The sequence below is a fragment of the Pelodiscus sinensis genome, chromosome 2 (assembly GCF_052426305.1).
Source record: "Pelodiscus sinensis isolate ZL-2025 chromosome 2, ASM5242630v1, whole genome shotgun sequence".
Lineage (NCBI taxonomy): Eukaryota > Metazoa > Chordata > Testudines > Trionychidae > Pelodiscus > Pelodiscus sinensis.
The window spans coordinates 185,874,524-185,890,235 of record NC_143053.1 but is presented as its reverse complement, the minus strand read 5'-3'; the positions used below and the strand labels follow the sequence as shown (position 1 = coordinate 185,890,235).

Sequence of the window (15,712 nt, the reverse complement as noted above, 5' to 3'; positions counted from 1 at the left end):
GTTTTTTAAAAACCACAATATTGCTGCTAGAGCAAATAACGTAAGCACTACACAATAAAATTCTTATTAATAAGAAAAATAATTACACTGATTCTATTATTTACAAATTATTAACATTATAACTCTAAATAGGCCCTTTTGGGAATCATTTTTTGCACAAAACATGAATCCTATTAACTGTAAGTGAATATAGAATCACAAAATACTAGAACTGGAATGGAACTTGAGAAGTCATTGAGTCGAGTCCCGTGTCCGTACAGCAGTACCGTCTACACTATACCTGAAAGATGTCTGTCTAACCTACTCTTAAATATCTCCAGAGATGAAGATTCCACAACCTCTTTAAGGCAATTTATTCTAGTGTTTAATCACCCTGACAGTTAGAAACTTTTTCCTAATGTCCAACCTAAACCTTTCTTGCTGCAGTTTAAGCCCATTGCTTCTTGTCCTATCCTCAGAGACCAAGGAAAACAAGTTTTCTCCCTCCTCCTTGTGACACCCTTTTAGATACTTGAAAACCACTATCATGTCTCCTCTCAGTCTTCTCCTTTCCAAACTAAAGAAGTCTAATACTTTCAGTCTTCCCCCATAGCTCATATACTCTAGACCTTTAATCATTCTTGTTGCTCTTCTTTGGACCTTCTCCAATTTCTCCACCGCTTTCTTGAAATGTGGTGACCAGAACACTTCTCATGTCTCGCTCACAACACTCCTGTTAATGCATCCCAGAATCATGTTTGCTTTTATTTATATATATAAAAATTAATTTATTTTCTTGGTAGCACCATAATCTGAGCTCTTAGCACTAAATAACAAAGGTTTTGTAGAACTTTAAGTATTTGTTTGAAGGTACTTGAATCTGAATCCTGGTATTGTCAGACAAAGTTCTCAGTTTACATTAACAGTTTGCTTACTCAAAGAAATATAGTACAAAATCTCAAGTAATTTAAGACATGTATAAACAATCTACAAATATGCACAAAATTAAAGCCACATTGACACATCACTTTATAATAAAGATGGTCTTATTATGTGTTGGTAGTCATCCTAGTCTACAATTTTGCTTTACAAGAATAAGAAAATGTTTCTTTAAACAGTCTTTGAAGTAAAAGTAACTAACATTCCTTTATGACTGACAACTCTTTGTTGCACTCTATGGCTTTAAAGGTATAAAACTAGCTATTACTCTTGAAATAAAAACAGAAACTGAGTAAGTACTATATGTTTTGTATCGTTAGTTCTGAAATCTATTTCCAAAAACTAAATATTCATACTGTACCTGAATTTCAGCTAGTGCCAAATTTAAGTCACAAAGCCAGTTCTTTTTAAACTGTCTTGCCTGAAATCTTCAACAAGAGAAAACTATTAATTATAGTTATCTATTAAGATTATAATACTTTGTATTATCATTAAAGAAAATAGCAGTGTTTTTAATCCTACATCATTACCTAAGTCCCCAGCATCCAAGCTTAAATACACCACTCAAGAGGGAAAAGCAATATGTATTTAAATAATATTAAGAATGTCATTTGTGCTTCAGTAGTGTACTATTCTAATGAATACTATACAAATAATTTTCAATATTTTACTAGACTACATTTACTATTTCTCAAATATTAATCTAGTGAGAAAATTATTTCCACAGAAAAAGGCACTAACTTGTAATAGAGAAGATTTATCTCAATGTGAGGATCAGTGAAATGGCAGTGACAATACGAAATGTGAGTCTCATATATCCCATTAAGTTCTATAACAATCTCAAATTACATCAGATTACATGAGAAAGTGTGATCTAGTGAACAGAGAAGGATGTTTCTAAGAGATTTTTTTCTGGCTCTGCGTCTGACATTGTGACACATTGCACGGCATAACTAATTGTACATCAACTTCCTGATAAGTAAAAATGATACAACCAACCCCATACATGTGTTGTAAGTAACGTAAAACACCAAGTTCACTAGATGACTTGCTCAGGGTCACAGAAATTTGTGCATTCTATTCCCAGCTATGCTAATCAGATTTAATAATCATGAATGCTATGGAAAAGCTAATAAATAAATGAAGCAAAAATCCTGTTCTTCTAATTCTTAATACTTAGTGTTAGCATTCTCCATTAAATTGGAAACCCCATTACATTCAATTGGAAACTCCATTACATTATTGCTGAATAATTAAACTTCTAATTTTTGTAGAAAATGTATAAATATGCACCTTTTCACCATGCTTTCTAATTAGCAACAAGCCAATGTTCTTTACATAATTTTTTATTAAACAAAATCCAGAAGAAACCGTTAAATATATTTTGCACATTAACTGAAAATAATCTCCACAGCTAAATACACACCTTGATTTTATGTTCAAAATAACATTCATTTCTTGACTGGAAACTTGCAGTTGGTGAAGGAATTTAATAATACGGTTAAAATGTTCAAGCTCAAGAACCATCCCAGCATCAAAAACCTGTAGTATCAAAAGAAAATAATGCAGATGTACATACAAATTACAATTTCTAAAATCTTTCAAAAACCAAGTGGCAAACACAATGGAGGACATAATATATAACATGAGAAATATAAGTAGGAGAGATTTTTAAAAAATAAGAGAGAAAGAAAAACCTTTACAAAGGGCCTTGCTACAACATCAAAATAAAGATACTTGTTTCAATTCAATCTTTAAAATTTCATTGTCAGGATTTTAAAAATAAGCAAGAAGTTTTTGTGAAACTTCCACACATAAGGAGATAATGGGAAAAAAGTCATACCTTACAAAAGATATCTATTAATGTAGGCACAGCATCTCTTATATTCATGGCAGCTACATGCTCAAACACCTTCAGAAATATATCAACAGCTGGCTAAAAATATAAAATACAGTATTAAAAATATCTTAATAATTTATTCGTCTCCTATAGATATTTTAGAGTTTTCATACTAGTAGTTTATGTTGCCTTATGTAGAATTTTGTTTTTCAAACTTGGCCCATGTAAACAAAATAGATAATTATGGTCCCATAACTTTCAAGCTTTCAAATGTTTCATGGTCACTTACCAGCATTTTAATCATTACAGCAACATTTAACAACAGAAATACTTCTTTCAACAAATAACACTTGAGCAAAGAAATGAGAAGATCATTCAGTACTTGTGAATCAAAATGCACACCAGGAGTAACTTCTCTGTAGTAACTGATAAATATCTGGACTGAAAAAAAATCAAATGAAAGAGTCAATTCTGTTCTAAGATATCTGACATTCTTAGGTATTTAAACAACTTATTTCCTGAAACAAAAGTTATTTCTTAATAAAGGCACTATATTAAAATACAAAAGTGAAAACAAAATATTTTGTGATAAAATCTGATAGTTGCAGTAACAGAAGCAGATTGACATATATTCCTGAATTATCCATAATATAGATACTGTAAAAGGATAAGCAGAGCCCATACTATTCTGCCACACAGATGAGCTGATACCATGAACTCCAGATCCCTTTAGAGAAAGTACAGTTCAATCTCCATATCCATTTAGTAACTAGCAACTCTGCTGAGATGGAGAAAGATAGGATGCAAATTGTGATGGTGTTTGTTATGTCAACATCTGTCTACTGATTGGATCTATTTCACAGAGGCCACACAATTGTCAGACAGCAATCACTTTTTGTCAATCCCTAGGTCGGGTATTAATTGGATAGAATACTAGAGATGAAAACATCCATATCTATTATCAATCCTCAGAGGCACTCAACTTCCCTCATCATATCTGCATTGAATCACAGAAACTGGCAATGAAAAATATATTACTAGAAGATCTATTACTATTATATAGTAAATTTAGTCTAGCTTCACTGGAAATGCGGGGAATCTGACTAGAGCACTTTTTCCAGTCTGGTTTAAAATGTCCCAAACAAAATGGCATTCAGTGACACTTCCCAGTTTCAGTGCATTCAACCTGACATTAAGTTAAGTGTTTCTCCGCGAGAAAACAAACTTAAAGTCAGACTTCCATATAAATACTTTGCATTTACTATTGAAAGATTGTTAAAAATGATACAGAACAATTGACAGTGCATATGGTGCCTCAAACTACATTTGGCATATATGGTTAGTCTTGCTGTTTCCCAGTATAGTCAATCTCTTCTTGTTTGCATGAGCCTTCTACATAGAAATAGGAAAGAGAAAAAAAATTTAAAATGAGACAATGATTTATTCCACCAAAATTAGCAGCGACTTAGAAGCATTATATTCCCTGCATCTGCTTAAAAAAAAAACTAACTAGATTTTAAGTTGAATTTGAACCCATTATTTCCAGTTATAAAACTCCTGTTTCTTGTGTACCAATCTACTGTTGTAAGCCTGCAACTGAACAATGTGAGTAGATCCTTATGCAGGCAGAGAATTCCACTGATGACAACAGAGCTCTGTATGCACACATAGGTGTGTCAAATGTGGATCTGATTGCAGGATCAGGACTTAAAATTGCTGTCACTCCTTGCCATTTGCACCCTTCAAATACCTATACAGTGTTATATTCTTCATACCTTTTCAGAAGGCACACCGTATATATTTAACTCTTTTAGAAATTCATTCATTCAATCATTTTTATCCCTATTTTTTAAACTCCCTGTAGTAATGCTATATCTGGAAATCAAATACTAAAACACCTTAATCATAACTGTATGGTTATGCTAGGTTTCACCACAGGGCAGAGTTAAAGCTTTCTGGGGGTCTTAACTGCATTTTTTAAAATCTTAGCATATTTGAATTTCTTTTAAATACAATTGTAATTATGAATTTCCTAGATTTATCATGCTTGGCTCTGGAATGATTACAATATCTCCTTAATACTTTTTATCTTTGAGTACTGATACATATTCTCATTGAAACTTCACCTTAGTATAGTTAGTCTGGGAATATGTTTAGGACCACATATAGCCACTCTACAGCACAACTTCCAAATCCAAACAGGATTGCACAAAAAATAACAGCTCATGATTCTCATTAACTAGTATCTAACATTACTCATTGTTATTTTACCCTGACTAATCTCTCTGCTCATGACTTCTCTCATGTGCTCCCTTTAGAATTGCCATATTATACATTCGTTTTCTGTTATATCATACCTGCACGTTGTAGCAAACTTGGTTCATTGATATTTATATACGTCTTAAGTATGGCCATGCAAATCTACAAAAACATAAGCAGAATCCATTACAATACATCAAATTGTATTTCAAAATATTAGTAGTCTGAATGTGAATTTTATATTGCAAGAAAGCAAATATATGTAGATAGTATTATGAGCTTTCATGGGCACAACCAACTTCTTTAGACAAATGTAGCAAGAGGCACAGAGACACAAAATTTATTTGTCCCTCTCTGCCTCTTGCTCCATTCATCTGAAGTGGGTTGTACCCACAAAAGTTCACGATACTATCTATATTTTTTTGTCTGTCTCTAAGGTGCTGCAGGATAACTCATTTTTAAAGTTTTGTATATGTGTATAAACAGACCCACATCGGATATCTGCATCAAGCAGGACAAAAGATTGGAAATAAAGTATTAGCCAGAGTTCACTAAAAGGTGAAAGCAGGCATTCAAGAAAGGGAACAGACAAGGGTAAAAAAACAAAAGTGTGGAATCAAAATATGTACAGAGACCCCCCAAGTCATAAGGATGTCCAGAAAATAAAACAGAGTAATGTACATATTACTTTGTATTCCCATAAAGCAACACAAGGCCAGGCATGTAAGAGAACTTAAGAAAATTGACCCAAAGTTATTTCATTACAGACAAACGCTAGTGATAAACATCCTTTCAAATTAAATCATTTTATAAGATTAAAATTAGGTGTTAAAATATTTTATTAAAAATTTCCTTTGAAGATGAAATGCTTTAAAACATTGAAGAATTTAGCTTTGCAATTGAACTATTTCAGCAAATAGCCAGACTGAAAATATATAATATTCTATCAAATATAGAAACTAAAGTGATTTTTTTTTTTTTTTTTTTTTTTTGCTGTGTCCTTCATTTACTCGAGTGTAACTTTTAGGAACTATAAGTAACGAAAAATAGTTTAAGTTTGAAGTTGATCTGTCTCTTCCACTAACTTATCCAGTGTGACACAGTAAGCGAGTTCATACTAGAACCTGAAGTCTGACTTACCTTAAAAAAAATTAGTATTTGCAGATCAGCAATGCTGATCATCAAAGAACCAGACAAACATAAGATTTTAAAGTTTCAGTATTCTGATTTATTATAAATAGAAAAGATGAAAATCATCAAAATAGTTTGTATTTAATTTTTTTAGTAGAAATCAGTATCGCCTATTGTTTAAATGAGGTATACAAACTTTGCTTTTGGAAAAAATTCATATGGGATGTCACTTGGCAGCGGATAAGCCAATTTAAGCCAACCTAAAAACCCAGGTGGCTGAGGGCATTTTAAACAAATTTTAGCACCAGTGGAAAGTATGTACATTAATCTACTTTCTTTTGGAATCTATTTTCCTCCTCCTTTGGAATGACTCCTAAAAGTACCAGGAATGCATGTAGAGCCATCGTGATAGAAATGTAGCCATGTTAGTCTGGTGTAGCTGAAACAAAATACAGGACTATGTAGCACTTTAAAGACTAACAAGATGGTTTATTAGATGATGAGCTTTCGTGGGCCAGAACCACTTCCTCAGATCAAATAGTGGAAGAAGATAGTCACAACCATATATACCAAAGGATACAATTAAAAAAAAGTGAACACATATGAAAAGGACAAATCACATTTCAGAACAGAAGAGGGATGGGGGGGGGAAGGAAGGTAGATGTCTGTGAGCTAATGGTATTAGAGGTGATAATTGGGGAAGCTATCTTTGTAATTGGTACGGTAGTTGGGGTCTTTGTTCAGCCCCCCGCGGAGAGTGTCAAGCTATCATTGTTCCAAATATTAGTGAAAATCCAGTTGCAGAAAGGTTTAATTATTGGACAACTCTACATTAGATGCATAAGAGAGTCTAATTGTGAGCCTCATTTCCAGCTTGTATGAAACTTTCTTTGATTTAACAGTCTCAATGTAAAAGGGGTTTAAATGAACCTATGGACCATGTAAAAATGGGAAAGTCTAACTCTGGAGTTGATTGTAATAGATTTAGATGGGAGAGGATATATAAACTTAAATTTCTATGGGGAATTTAGTCCAAGCTGGCCTCTATGACAGTCTTATTAAATGATGGGGAAAGACAGTAGCTTTTGGCACCTGAAAATGAAATAAAATTTAAAGTTCTTTATTCTTGTATGAAAGTGTTCTAATTGAGTCATTAATTTGTAGAAAGCAGCCAGTTATAGAAAGAGCCACATCAGCTATAATTAAAAAAAGTTGACAAGATATACTTTTCCATGTATGAGTAATTTTGATTAGCTCAATATAAAGTACTCCACAAGAAGTTTAATGACAACACTAGATTCTAGTCTAGGAGCTGCTTTAGCCATCAGCAATTAAAGTCAGTAACATTTAAAAATCAGAGTGCAACAATCTTTCAATCTGAAGTGGCACTGGAAATCATGCTGCTAATTAAAGGCTCCCATTGATTCCACATATAAGTTCCCTTATATACGTCTTAATTTTATGAAAAAGAAGCCAACATAATTGTTCTTCATATGGGAACAGCTGATTAGTTTGAGCAGAACTCCAGGGATCACCACTTATCACCATATATACAATAATCCACTGCATTAAACAAATCAGCAGCAATATATATATACTTTAATTTAAGGCACTTAATATTAGGAGGAGAATTGAAGGAAGACTGTGTTAGACTGAGGCTTTCGTAGTTTATATTCACTGTGTTTTCATTTGTGGATTGATATAGATGACCATAACAAGGAGGACAGAATAATAAGAGCAGCAAAAGTAATTTGCAGGAGACATTTATTTTAAATGGATGCAAAATATAGATCCAGTGATGTTACTGGGCAAGATGAAAAAGGGCACAACAGGCAAAAGTCAGGAAACAGTTCTTAAAGTATAAGTCAAAGAAAACCAACAATCATATTTCTAATGACAATCTTATGTTTCAAAAGCTACATTGTTCATATGTGTACATTTTTATGTGACTATAATGGAAAACTGCCATTACACGCCAGAGTTTTAAGTGGCGTGTAGGCTAAAATTAGGTATCATAGAAATTTCTGTACAAACAATAGATAGGCACAAAGAGGAGTTTACTTGTAACAACTGTTCTCAGTAGATACAGGCAGTCCCTGGGTTACGTACAAGATAGGGACTGTAGGTTTATTCTTAAGTTGAATCTGTATGTAAGTCGGAACTGGCGTCAGCCACTGCTGAAACTGATCAGTTTCAACCGCGGCTAAATCTGGACGCCAGTTCCGACTTACATACAAATTCAACTTAAGAAACCCAGGCGTCCCCAAGTCAGCTGCTGCTGAAACTGATCAGCGGCTGATTCCAGGAAGCCTGGGGCAGAGCAACTCTGCCTCGGGCTTCCTGTAGTCAGCCGCTGGTCAGTTTCAGCAGCGGCTGACTTGGGGACGCCTGGGGCAGAGCAGCTGGGGTGCTGCTGGGTTGCTCTAGTAGTGCGGCTCCTCGGCGCTACTGGAGCAACCCAGCAGCACCCCAGCTGCTCTGCCTCAGGAGTCCTGATTCAGCCGCTACTATTCAGCCGCTGCTGAAACTGACCAGCAGCAGCTGAATCAGGACTCCTGGGGCAGAGCAGCTGGGGTGCTGCCGGGTTGGTCCGGAGCAGCGCTGCGGGACCAACCCGGCAGCCCCCAGCTGCTCTACCCCAGGGGTAGGCAAGAAAAGCCTGGTCTGCTGGGGGGGGGGGGCACTAGCTGCACCCCCCTCCCCCCCCAGCAGACCAGGGAGACGGGGGTGGGGACGCCCAAGTCCTCCACGGCTTTGCTCCGTCTCCCTGGTCTGCTGACCTGGGAGACACGGAGCAAAGCGGGAGCACGCGGGCAGCTGGTCAGACCAGGGAGACGGGGAGCAAAGCCTTGGAGCACGCCTGCAGCGGGACAGCCCGGGCGCGCTTGAGCTGTCCCCCTGCAGGCGTGCTCCACGGCTTTGCTCCCCGTCTCCCTGGTCTGCAGGGAGACGGGGAGCAAAGCCTTTGAGCACGCCTGCAGCGGGACAGCCCAGGCGCGCCGGGCCTGTCCCGCCACCGGTTTCCCCCGCAGCTTTGCGAAGCCGCGGAGGGGCTGGAGCTGGGAAGCCGGCGGCGGGACAGCCCAGGCGTGCCTGGGCTGCCCCGCAGCCCCAGCCCCTCCGCGGCTTTGCTCCGTGTCTTCCTGGTCTGCAGACCAGGGAGAGACGGAGCAGCTTTTCTCGCCCCGGAGTACACGGGCGGTGGGACCGCGAGGTCCCGCAGTCCGTGTCCTCCGGGGCGAGAAAAGCCGCATTCGTAACTGCGGATCCGACATAAGTCGGATCCGCGTAAGTCGGAGACTGCCTGTATTAACACATTAATATTTTGATCAATGCACACAAACCGAACTGGACTGTTTAGTGTAAAGCTCTTAGCAATTAAAATATCATCAACAGGTGGTATGCATGTAGTGTGCCCAATGAACTTTCAGTCAGTCAATCTGCTTCTTTTCTAGCAATTCAAACAAAAATGAAGAAAAAAGTCCTTCGTGACTGAGAGCTATTAAGATTAAAAAGGCATTTTTTGCTTAGTGATTTTTCTCCTAATATCAAGGTGAGCTTTTCCTTTTGTCCCACTGAACATTAGTCCACACCAGATGTATTGCTAGAGACCACACCAGATGTATTGCTAGAAAATCTACTCTACTTGGAGGTCTTGCCCTAGACAATGCTTCTAAGATAGTAATATATTGATAAGACTGTGCATTCCATTACATATATTAAACAAACCTTAATCCTGTATCTGTTACATTTTGTAGACAATGGAACAGGTCAAATGAGGCTAACATTATCCATCCAGAACCAATAATTAGCCAACTGAAGAAAATATCTGGCAAGCACATTTATCTCCCCTTAAGGCCAGCTTAATTACTGGTAGCAGCAGGATTTTAACAGCAATGAGACCTCAAATAAGTATCTAAACAAAAGTGTAGCCAGGAAAGTGGGCTGCACGATATGCAGTAGCTTTCCGCCAATTTCTGCTGAAGTCCATATGTTTAGAAAAATGTATTGACAGACGACTAAGGTAACCAATTCACAAATCTCTGAGGCATAAGACTTTCTTACACAAAATAAGAGTAATCTTGTTTGATTCAAGAGTCTTAATAATCTTTACAATTCTAAGCTTTGATACAGAGTTTTAACCATTAAATGAAGAACTTTTCAATTTCAATCTTTTTAACAGATGACTGACAAGCTGAAAAGAGGATCTACCTTCTCTGGGTTTGTCCTAACTGCCCTTCATGCAATGACAATCTTTTCCCATAGCAAATGTTTTGTAACAAAAGAAGGAATCTTTTTAACTTGATAGAAAAGTAAAATAGTACAGATATTCAGGGCATCCACAAGAAGGTTAAATTTTCCATTGCTGTACTATCTGATGGATTGCATTAAGGATTAAAGAATGCCAATGTTCTTAATCTTTTATTATAGGACAGTGAGAAAATCAAAACTGATTTACTTACACCCAGCTTACACAAGAAAGAAGAGGCATGTGACTATATTTAGATAAGAAATTTAATATCTAAGGAATATTGGCCAATCTGGCTTAGAAGTTTTTCCTCTTCTTCAATTTAGACTCATAGACTTTAAGGTCAGAAGGGACCATTATGATCATCTGGTCTGACCCCCTGCACAGTGCAGGCCACAGAATCTCACCCACCCCTCCCAGAATAATCCTCTCACCTATATCTCAGAAATTGAAGCCTTCAAATACTTTGAAGACCCCAAGATGCAGAGAATCCTCTAGCTGTGATCTGTACCCCATGCTACAGAGGAAGGCGAAAAACCTCCAGGGCCTCTGCCAATTTACCTCATGTATGCTGGTATTCTGACTTCATCTATATCTATATACATATTAAAGGCAAAACTGAGTTTATGACTGCTGAAGTCATTCTTCCACCTTTCAATGCCTTCTTTCAAATTCCAAGCTGCAAATCGAGGTTTCGTGGTCTTAGAGAATACTATGCCAGTAAATATTCTCTTATGGGAAAGTTAAAAGAAATGTCTTATGATCAGGCCTTAGAACCAAAATCTGTGAGGCTACAACAGAGCTGTCACTACTGTGGAAGCTCTGTCCTATTTTATTTTCAGTTGCTTTTTAGGTGACGGGCCCACAGGGAAGGTCTATTGAAAACACTGAAAGGTAGGTGGATGCAAGCCTGTCCACATCTAAAGACCCTTTCCTCAGCTTTGCAGGAAGAGTCATTGAACTCAGGATCCATCTAAATAGCAAGGACAACTAAAGAACAACAGAGTCAGGAGTGAAGATCAAAGGTTCAAATGTTCAGAGGTTCATAGGATAACTCTCCTTGCCGCAAATAAGAACACATACCCAGGCCTTCTTCATACTGGTTGTGTCTGGAGAAGAATTAGGTTTTGCCCTTTGACTAGCACAGAGAAGACTACTATTAGTGTTTCAAATACCTGCATAGCAAATGAGAACAGTGAGTTATAAAGATTACTGCTTGTCTGCTCAGACAACTGGCAATGAAATTACTGTTTTTATATGCATTGTCTTGAAAGATATCAAGTTCATCACAACACATTACACAAAAGACACTGTCTCCTTGTTTCCATCCACCAGAAGTACTAACATGGCCTCCATTCCTGAAGCATCTGAGCACATCACAATCCTTACTGTAATCTGTCTTCATAACTCACTTATGAAATAGGGAAACAATGGTTACCTTTGCTTCTTCAAGATATTGTAATTAGTTTGGAACCTACTGTAGATGGACATGTACCTCATGAACATGAGCTCAGAATCTTCTGAATAGCAATGTCCATTGGGGCCATGAATGTGGATCCCATTGTAGGTGCCTGACAAGCAGAATCCTCTACAGGATGTTGGGGATGAGATGTATCAACAGCTTGATGCCCCCAATGCCATGCAGCCTGCATACTTTGCGTATTGGTAGGGATGGCCCTGGCTATAGCTGCCTGCTCCAAAGTTCAGGCCATTTCATCAGACTTTTCCAAAATAGATAATAAAATGTATCCATCTCATCAAAGTGCACTCTACTAGAGTCCAAGTGGCACTGTTGGTCGGTTTAAATAGAGTGCTGGTATCTGAAATCTGCAAGGCCACTAAGTGAAGCAAATTATTCATGTTTGTTAAATATGTATTGAATTTAGCTCTGAGATCAGATTTCAGATTGGGGATGGGCTGGGGTCTTACTCTAATCCTTATCAACTGATGCCTGGTGGTGTGACCCGGATGGGTTTGCTGCTGCTTTTGTCATTCTGTGTCCTGAGAGGTGAATTATAGGGTTCTACACCTTTCCACCTAACTCTTTTACTGCAACTGGACCAGCAGGCCACAGGGGAGTCAAGCATGAAAGCAGCTCACAGTGCTGCCACTGATCAACTTTTATGTTGTAAGCAACAGAACACTATTGTCAGATCAAAACTATTCAATGTGGCAAATTTTCCAGTATTGTAAGCTTGTGTTTATGTTGCTAAGAGCAAGTCAGGGCACCATAAATTCTGATGATAGCCCTGGATAGAGCCACAAACAGATATTTGGACAATCTGAAAGATGTTATTTTGTCAACGTACTGTACAAAAAAATCTGGATATGTCCAGGATGTGGAGCTTTTTCTTGTCATGTACAGAATAAGGCTGTTCCCCACTATGGCACTCCAAGTACAGAAGATGGGGGGCCACAAGAGATGTAAAAAAATACCTTGCGCTATAGGCTTCTGCCTTAAAATAATCCCTAAGGTCACAGATTCTCTGACTCTGGGAGATAGGCTGCTACCATGAAGTTAAAAAAAAACCCACCCTTTCTTCTTAAATCCAGGAAAAAAAGCACTTGGAACTTCTTCCAGAACCCCAAGCTCTTTTACCACAAGATAGCTTGGGGGGGGAAAAAAAGCGTAATCTCTGATAGCTGACCTCTCAGTTTTAGGCATGCATACACAGATTTCCCATTACCTTTCAGGACACAAGAATCAAATTATACCTTTAAAAAGGGTGATTTTATTAACAAAACAAAAAGATATTCCTGGTAAAATATACCAGTGTTTTAAAACAAAGAATTTTATCCCTGGGATACAGCGTAAAGTTACAATGTACGGGGGGGGGGGGGGGGGGGGGAGCACATAGACTTAACACAGAGAAGTTTAACCAAACAACAAAACAAAGAAAACAACCTGATCGCATCTAAATAGATGCAACATCTAGGTAGTCCCTATACAATCATATATCCGTGCTTCAAGGTCCAGTTCATTTCCTTGCCCAGTATTCTTTGTAGGCATGGTAATGCTGCCTAGTTCAATTCATCTTGTTTCCCCAGCCCCTGGCTTAAAACTCACACAAAGAAAACCAGCAGCCAGGTACCCCTTGCCATTCAAATCTTTGGTTCTCTGGGCCAACACTTTCTTTCCCAACACTTTCTAGCTGCCTGGGTTTAATCCTCTGGTTATTGAATGCTGGTATGTTCAAAAAAGGACAACACTCCTCCTTATCCATCACAAAGGCTTTGGGAAAGAACACAGATAAATTGATTAAGTAGTGACAGTGGAACCCAGAGACCACATCGGGGATTCAATTTTGTGACATTTCAGTCCAAACTGGTCTGTATTAAATGGGATATGCAGGGTTCCATCATATGGACATAAATCTTACTCATTCTTCTGACTAAAGTGATGGGCACCAGAAACATTGTTCTGACAATAAAGTGGATGGAGCACATAGAGCAGGCTTGACAATGTTCAAATTACTACTTGAGTAAACTCTCCAACTAGCAGGTAAGAGGTGCAATTGGCCCTTTAAGGAATTTGGATACCACCAGATGAGAGAAGACTAAGAATGGCTGCATGGAGATGATTTGCTGATATTCCTGACAAATGAACTTAGACTGAGAAAGTTTAGAATGTTTTAACTGCAGCAAATAGTCAAGAATCTACAGTACTGGGACATGCACCAGGTCTAGATCATGTTGGACCACCTATATAGAGAATCTTTATCATTTGGAGGAGTCAGTCATTTTTTTAGCTAGTTTCCTGTTCTGTCAGGATTTCATCAATATGTGAGAAGCAATCCCTTTCCATAGAGTTCAACAGTTCACAATCAAACTTGAAAGTAACACTTGCAACAGTAGGCTTGGACAAAATGATGGGAGGTTAGCCAGAACTGCCTCAAACAATAGTGAGCTATGAGGATGAGTGTGGCCTAGTCTTTTCTGGCCTTGGCAATCACTCTGGGGATTAGTGCAATCAGTGGGCAGATATAAAGTAGGCCCTGATCCCACTACAGAGAGAAGGCATTGGCAAAGATCCCGAGTTCTTGCCTCCTTCAGAACAGAAATTTAAACTCTTGGCATTGTTCATGGTGGCTTTAAAAAAAGCAGTAAAGTTAGCTGACAAACAAAAGAGATCAGGTGATCATGTGGGAAGAAAGCAAGGTAACAGAAGCTGGGTGCAAGTATCCAAAAGGGAGAGGTCACCCAGCATGTAGCTAGTTTATGGAGTGGGGAGTCCTTCCTACTTCCCTGTAACTAGACAGCTCCAAGGATCCTGGACTTGACCAAAGAACTTGGACAACAGCCCAAATAATGCCCTAAATAGGTGTGTAAACTGATGCAGTTTCACTATTTTTTGCTTTGTGTGATCCGTAATCCCCCGAGCTTTACATGATTGAATATAAAAACACAAAGCTGTTAAACTGTGAGAAGAGTCTGCCTGTGTTGACGGCTTCACAAAAGTTGCATGCCCTAGTGTTAAAATGTAAACTGGAAGCTTTGTATCTTTGGAAGAGGAGTATGTTTAAGTAATGGGAATATTCTGGGGTCAGCTATGGACCTGGAGAAATAGGCCAGTTCTACTTAGTCTATCAGAAATAGGATGAGGACTGAAGGGCCTCTATTCTGAGAAGGGACAGCTATCAGTGCCAGGGAAGCCAAAGGAGAAACCAATACTTCAGCCTGCAGGGTTGTTAAGAGTGCTTAATGCACTCCAGTGGATCCAAGGTACACAAACTTGGCTTCCACTCACAGTAGTCCTAGGGGCTACGTCTAGACTGGCATAATTTTCCGCAAATGCTTTTAACAGAAAAGTTTTTCTGTTAAAAGAATTTGCGAAAAAGAGCGTCTATATTGGCATGAACGCTTTTCCGCAAAAGCACTTTTTGCGGTAAAGCGTCCGTGCCAATCTAGACGCGATTTTGCACAAGAAAGCCCCGATCGCCATTTTCACGATCGGGGCTTTTTTGTGCAAAACAATACCGTGTTGTCTACACTGGCCCTCTTGCACAAAAGCATTTGAGCATGAGGGCTTTTGCCCGAACGGGAGCAGCATAGCATTTCCGCAAGAACACTGACAATCTTACCTGAGATCGTCAGTGTTCTTGAGGAAATTCAAGTGGCCAGTGTAGACAGCTGGCAAGTTTTTCCTCAAAAGCAGCTGCTTTTGCGGAAAAACTTGCCAGTCTAGACGCAGCCAGTGAGTAGCCAAGAAAGGATGCTTGCCAGGATCTGTGAGGAGTCAATTGAGACTCCCGCCAAGAGAGGCTTTATTCAAGATGACCAATTTTTTAAAGAGTCAGGAATGGAATAACAAATCT

The 15,712-nt window shown here is 38.4% G+C and overlaps 1 protein-coding gene across 6 annotated transcripts in view; it reads right to left on the bottom strand.

The window, feature by feature from the left end:
• Positions 1 to 15,712, bottom strand: part of TOPAZ1 (testis and ovary specific TOPAZ 1) — a 130,275-nt gene that overhangs the window by 60,918 nt on the left and 53,645 nt on the right. For all 6 annotated transcript variants that reach the window (XM_025190288.3, XM_025190286.3, XM_025190283.3 and 3 more), the window contains 5 exons: positions 5,116 to 5,179; positions 3,048 to 3,199; positions 2,762 to 2,854; positions 2,345 to 2,460; positions 1,280 to 1,346 (listed from right to left, as the gene is read on the bottom strand). In XM_025190288.3, coding sequence (XP_025046073.3) covers positions 1,280 to 1,346; positions 2,345 to 2,460; positions 2,762 to 2,854; positions 3,048 to 3,199; positions 5,116 to 5,179 — 492 coding nt within the window. The remainder of the gene's footprint in view (positions 1 to 1,279; positions 1,347 to 2,344; positions 2,461 to 2,761; positions 2,855 to 3,047; positions 3,200 to 5,115; positions 5,180 to 15,712) is intronic.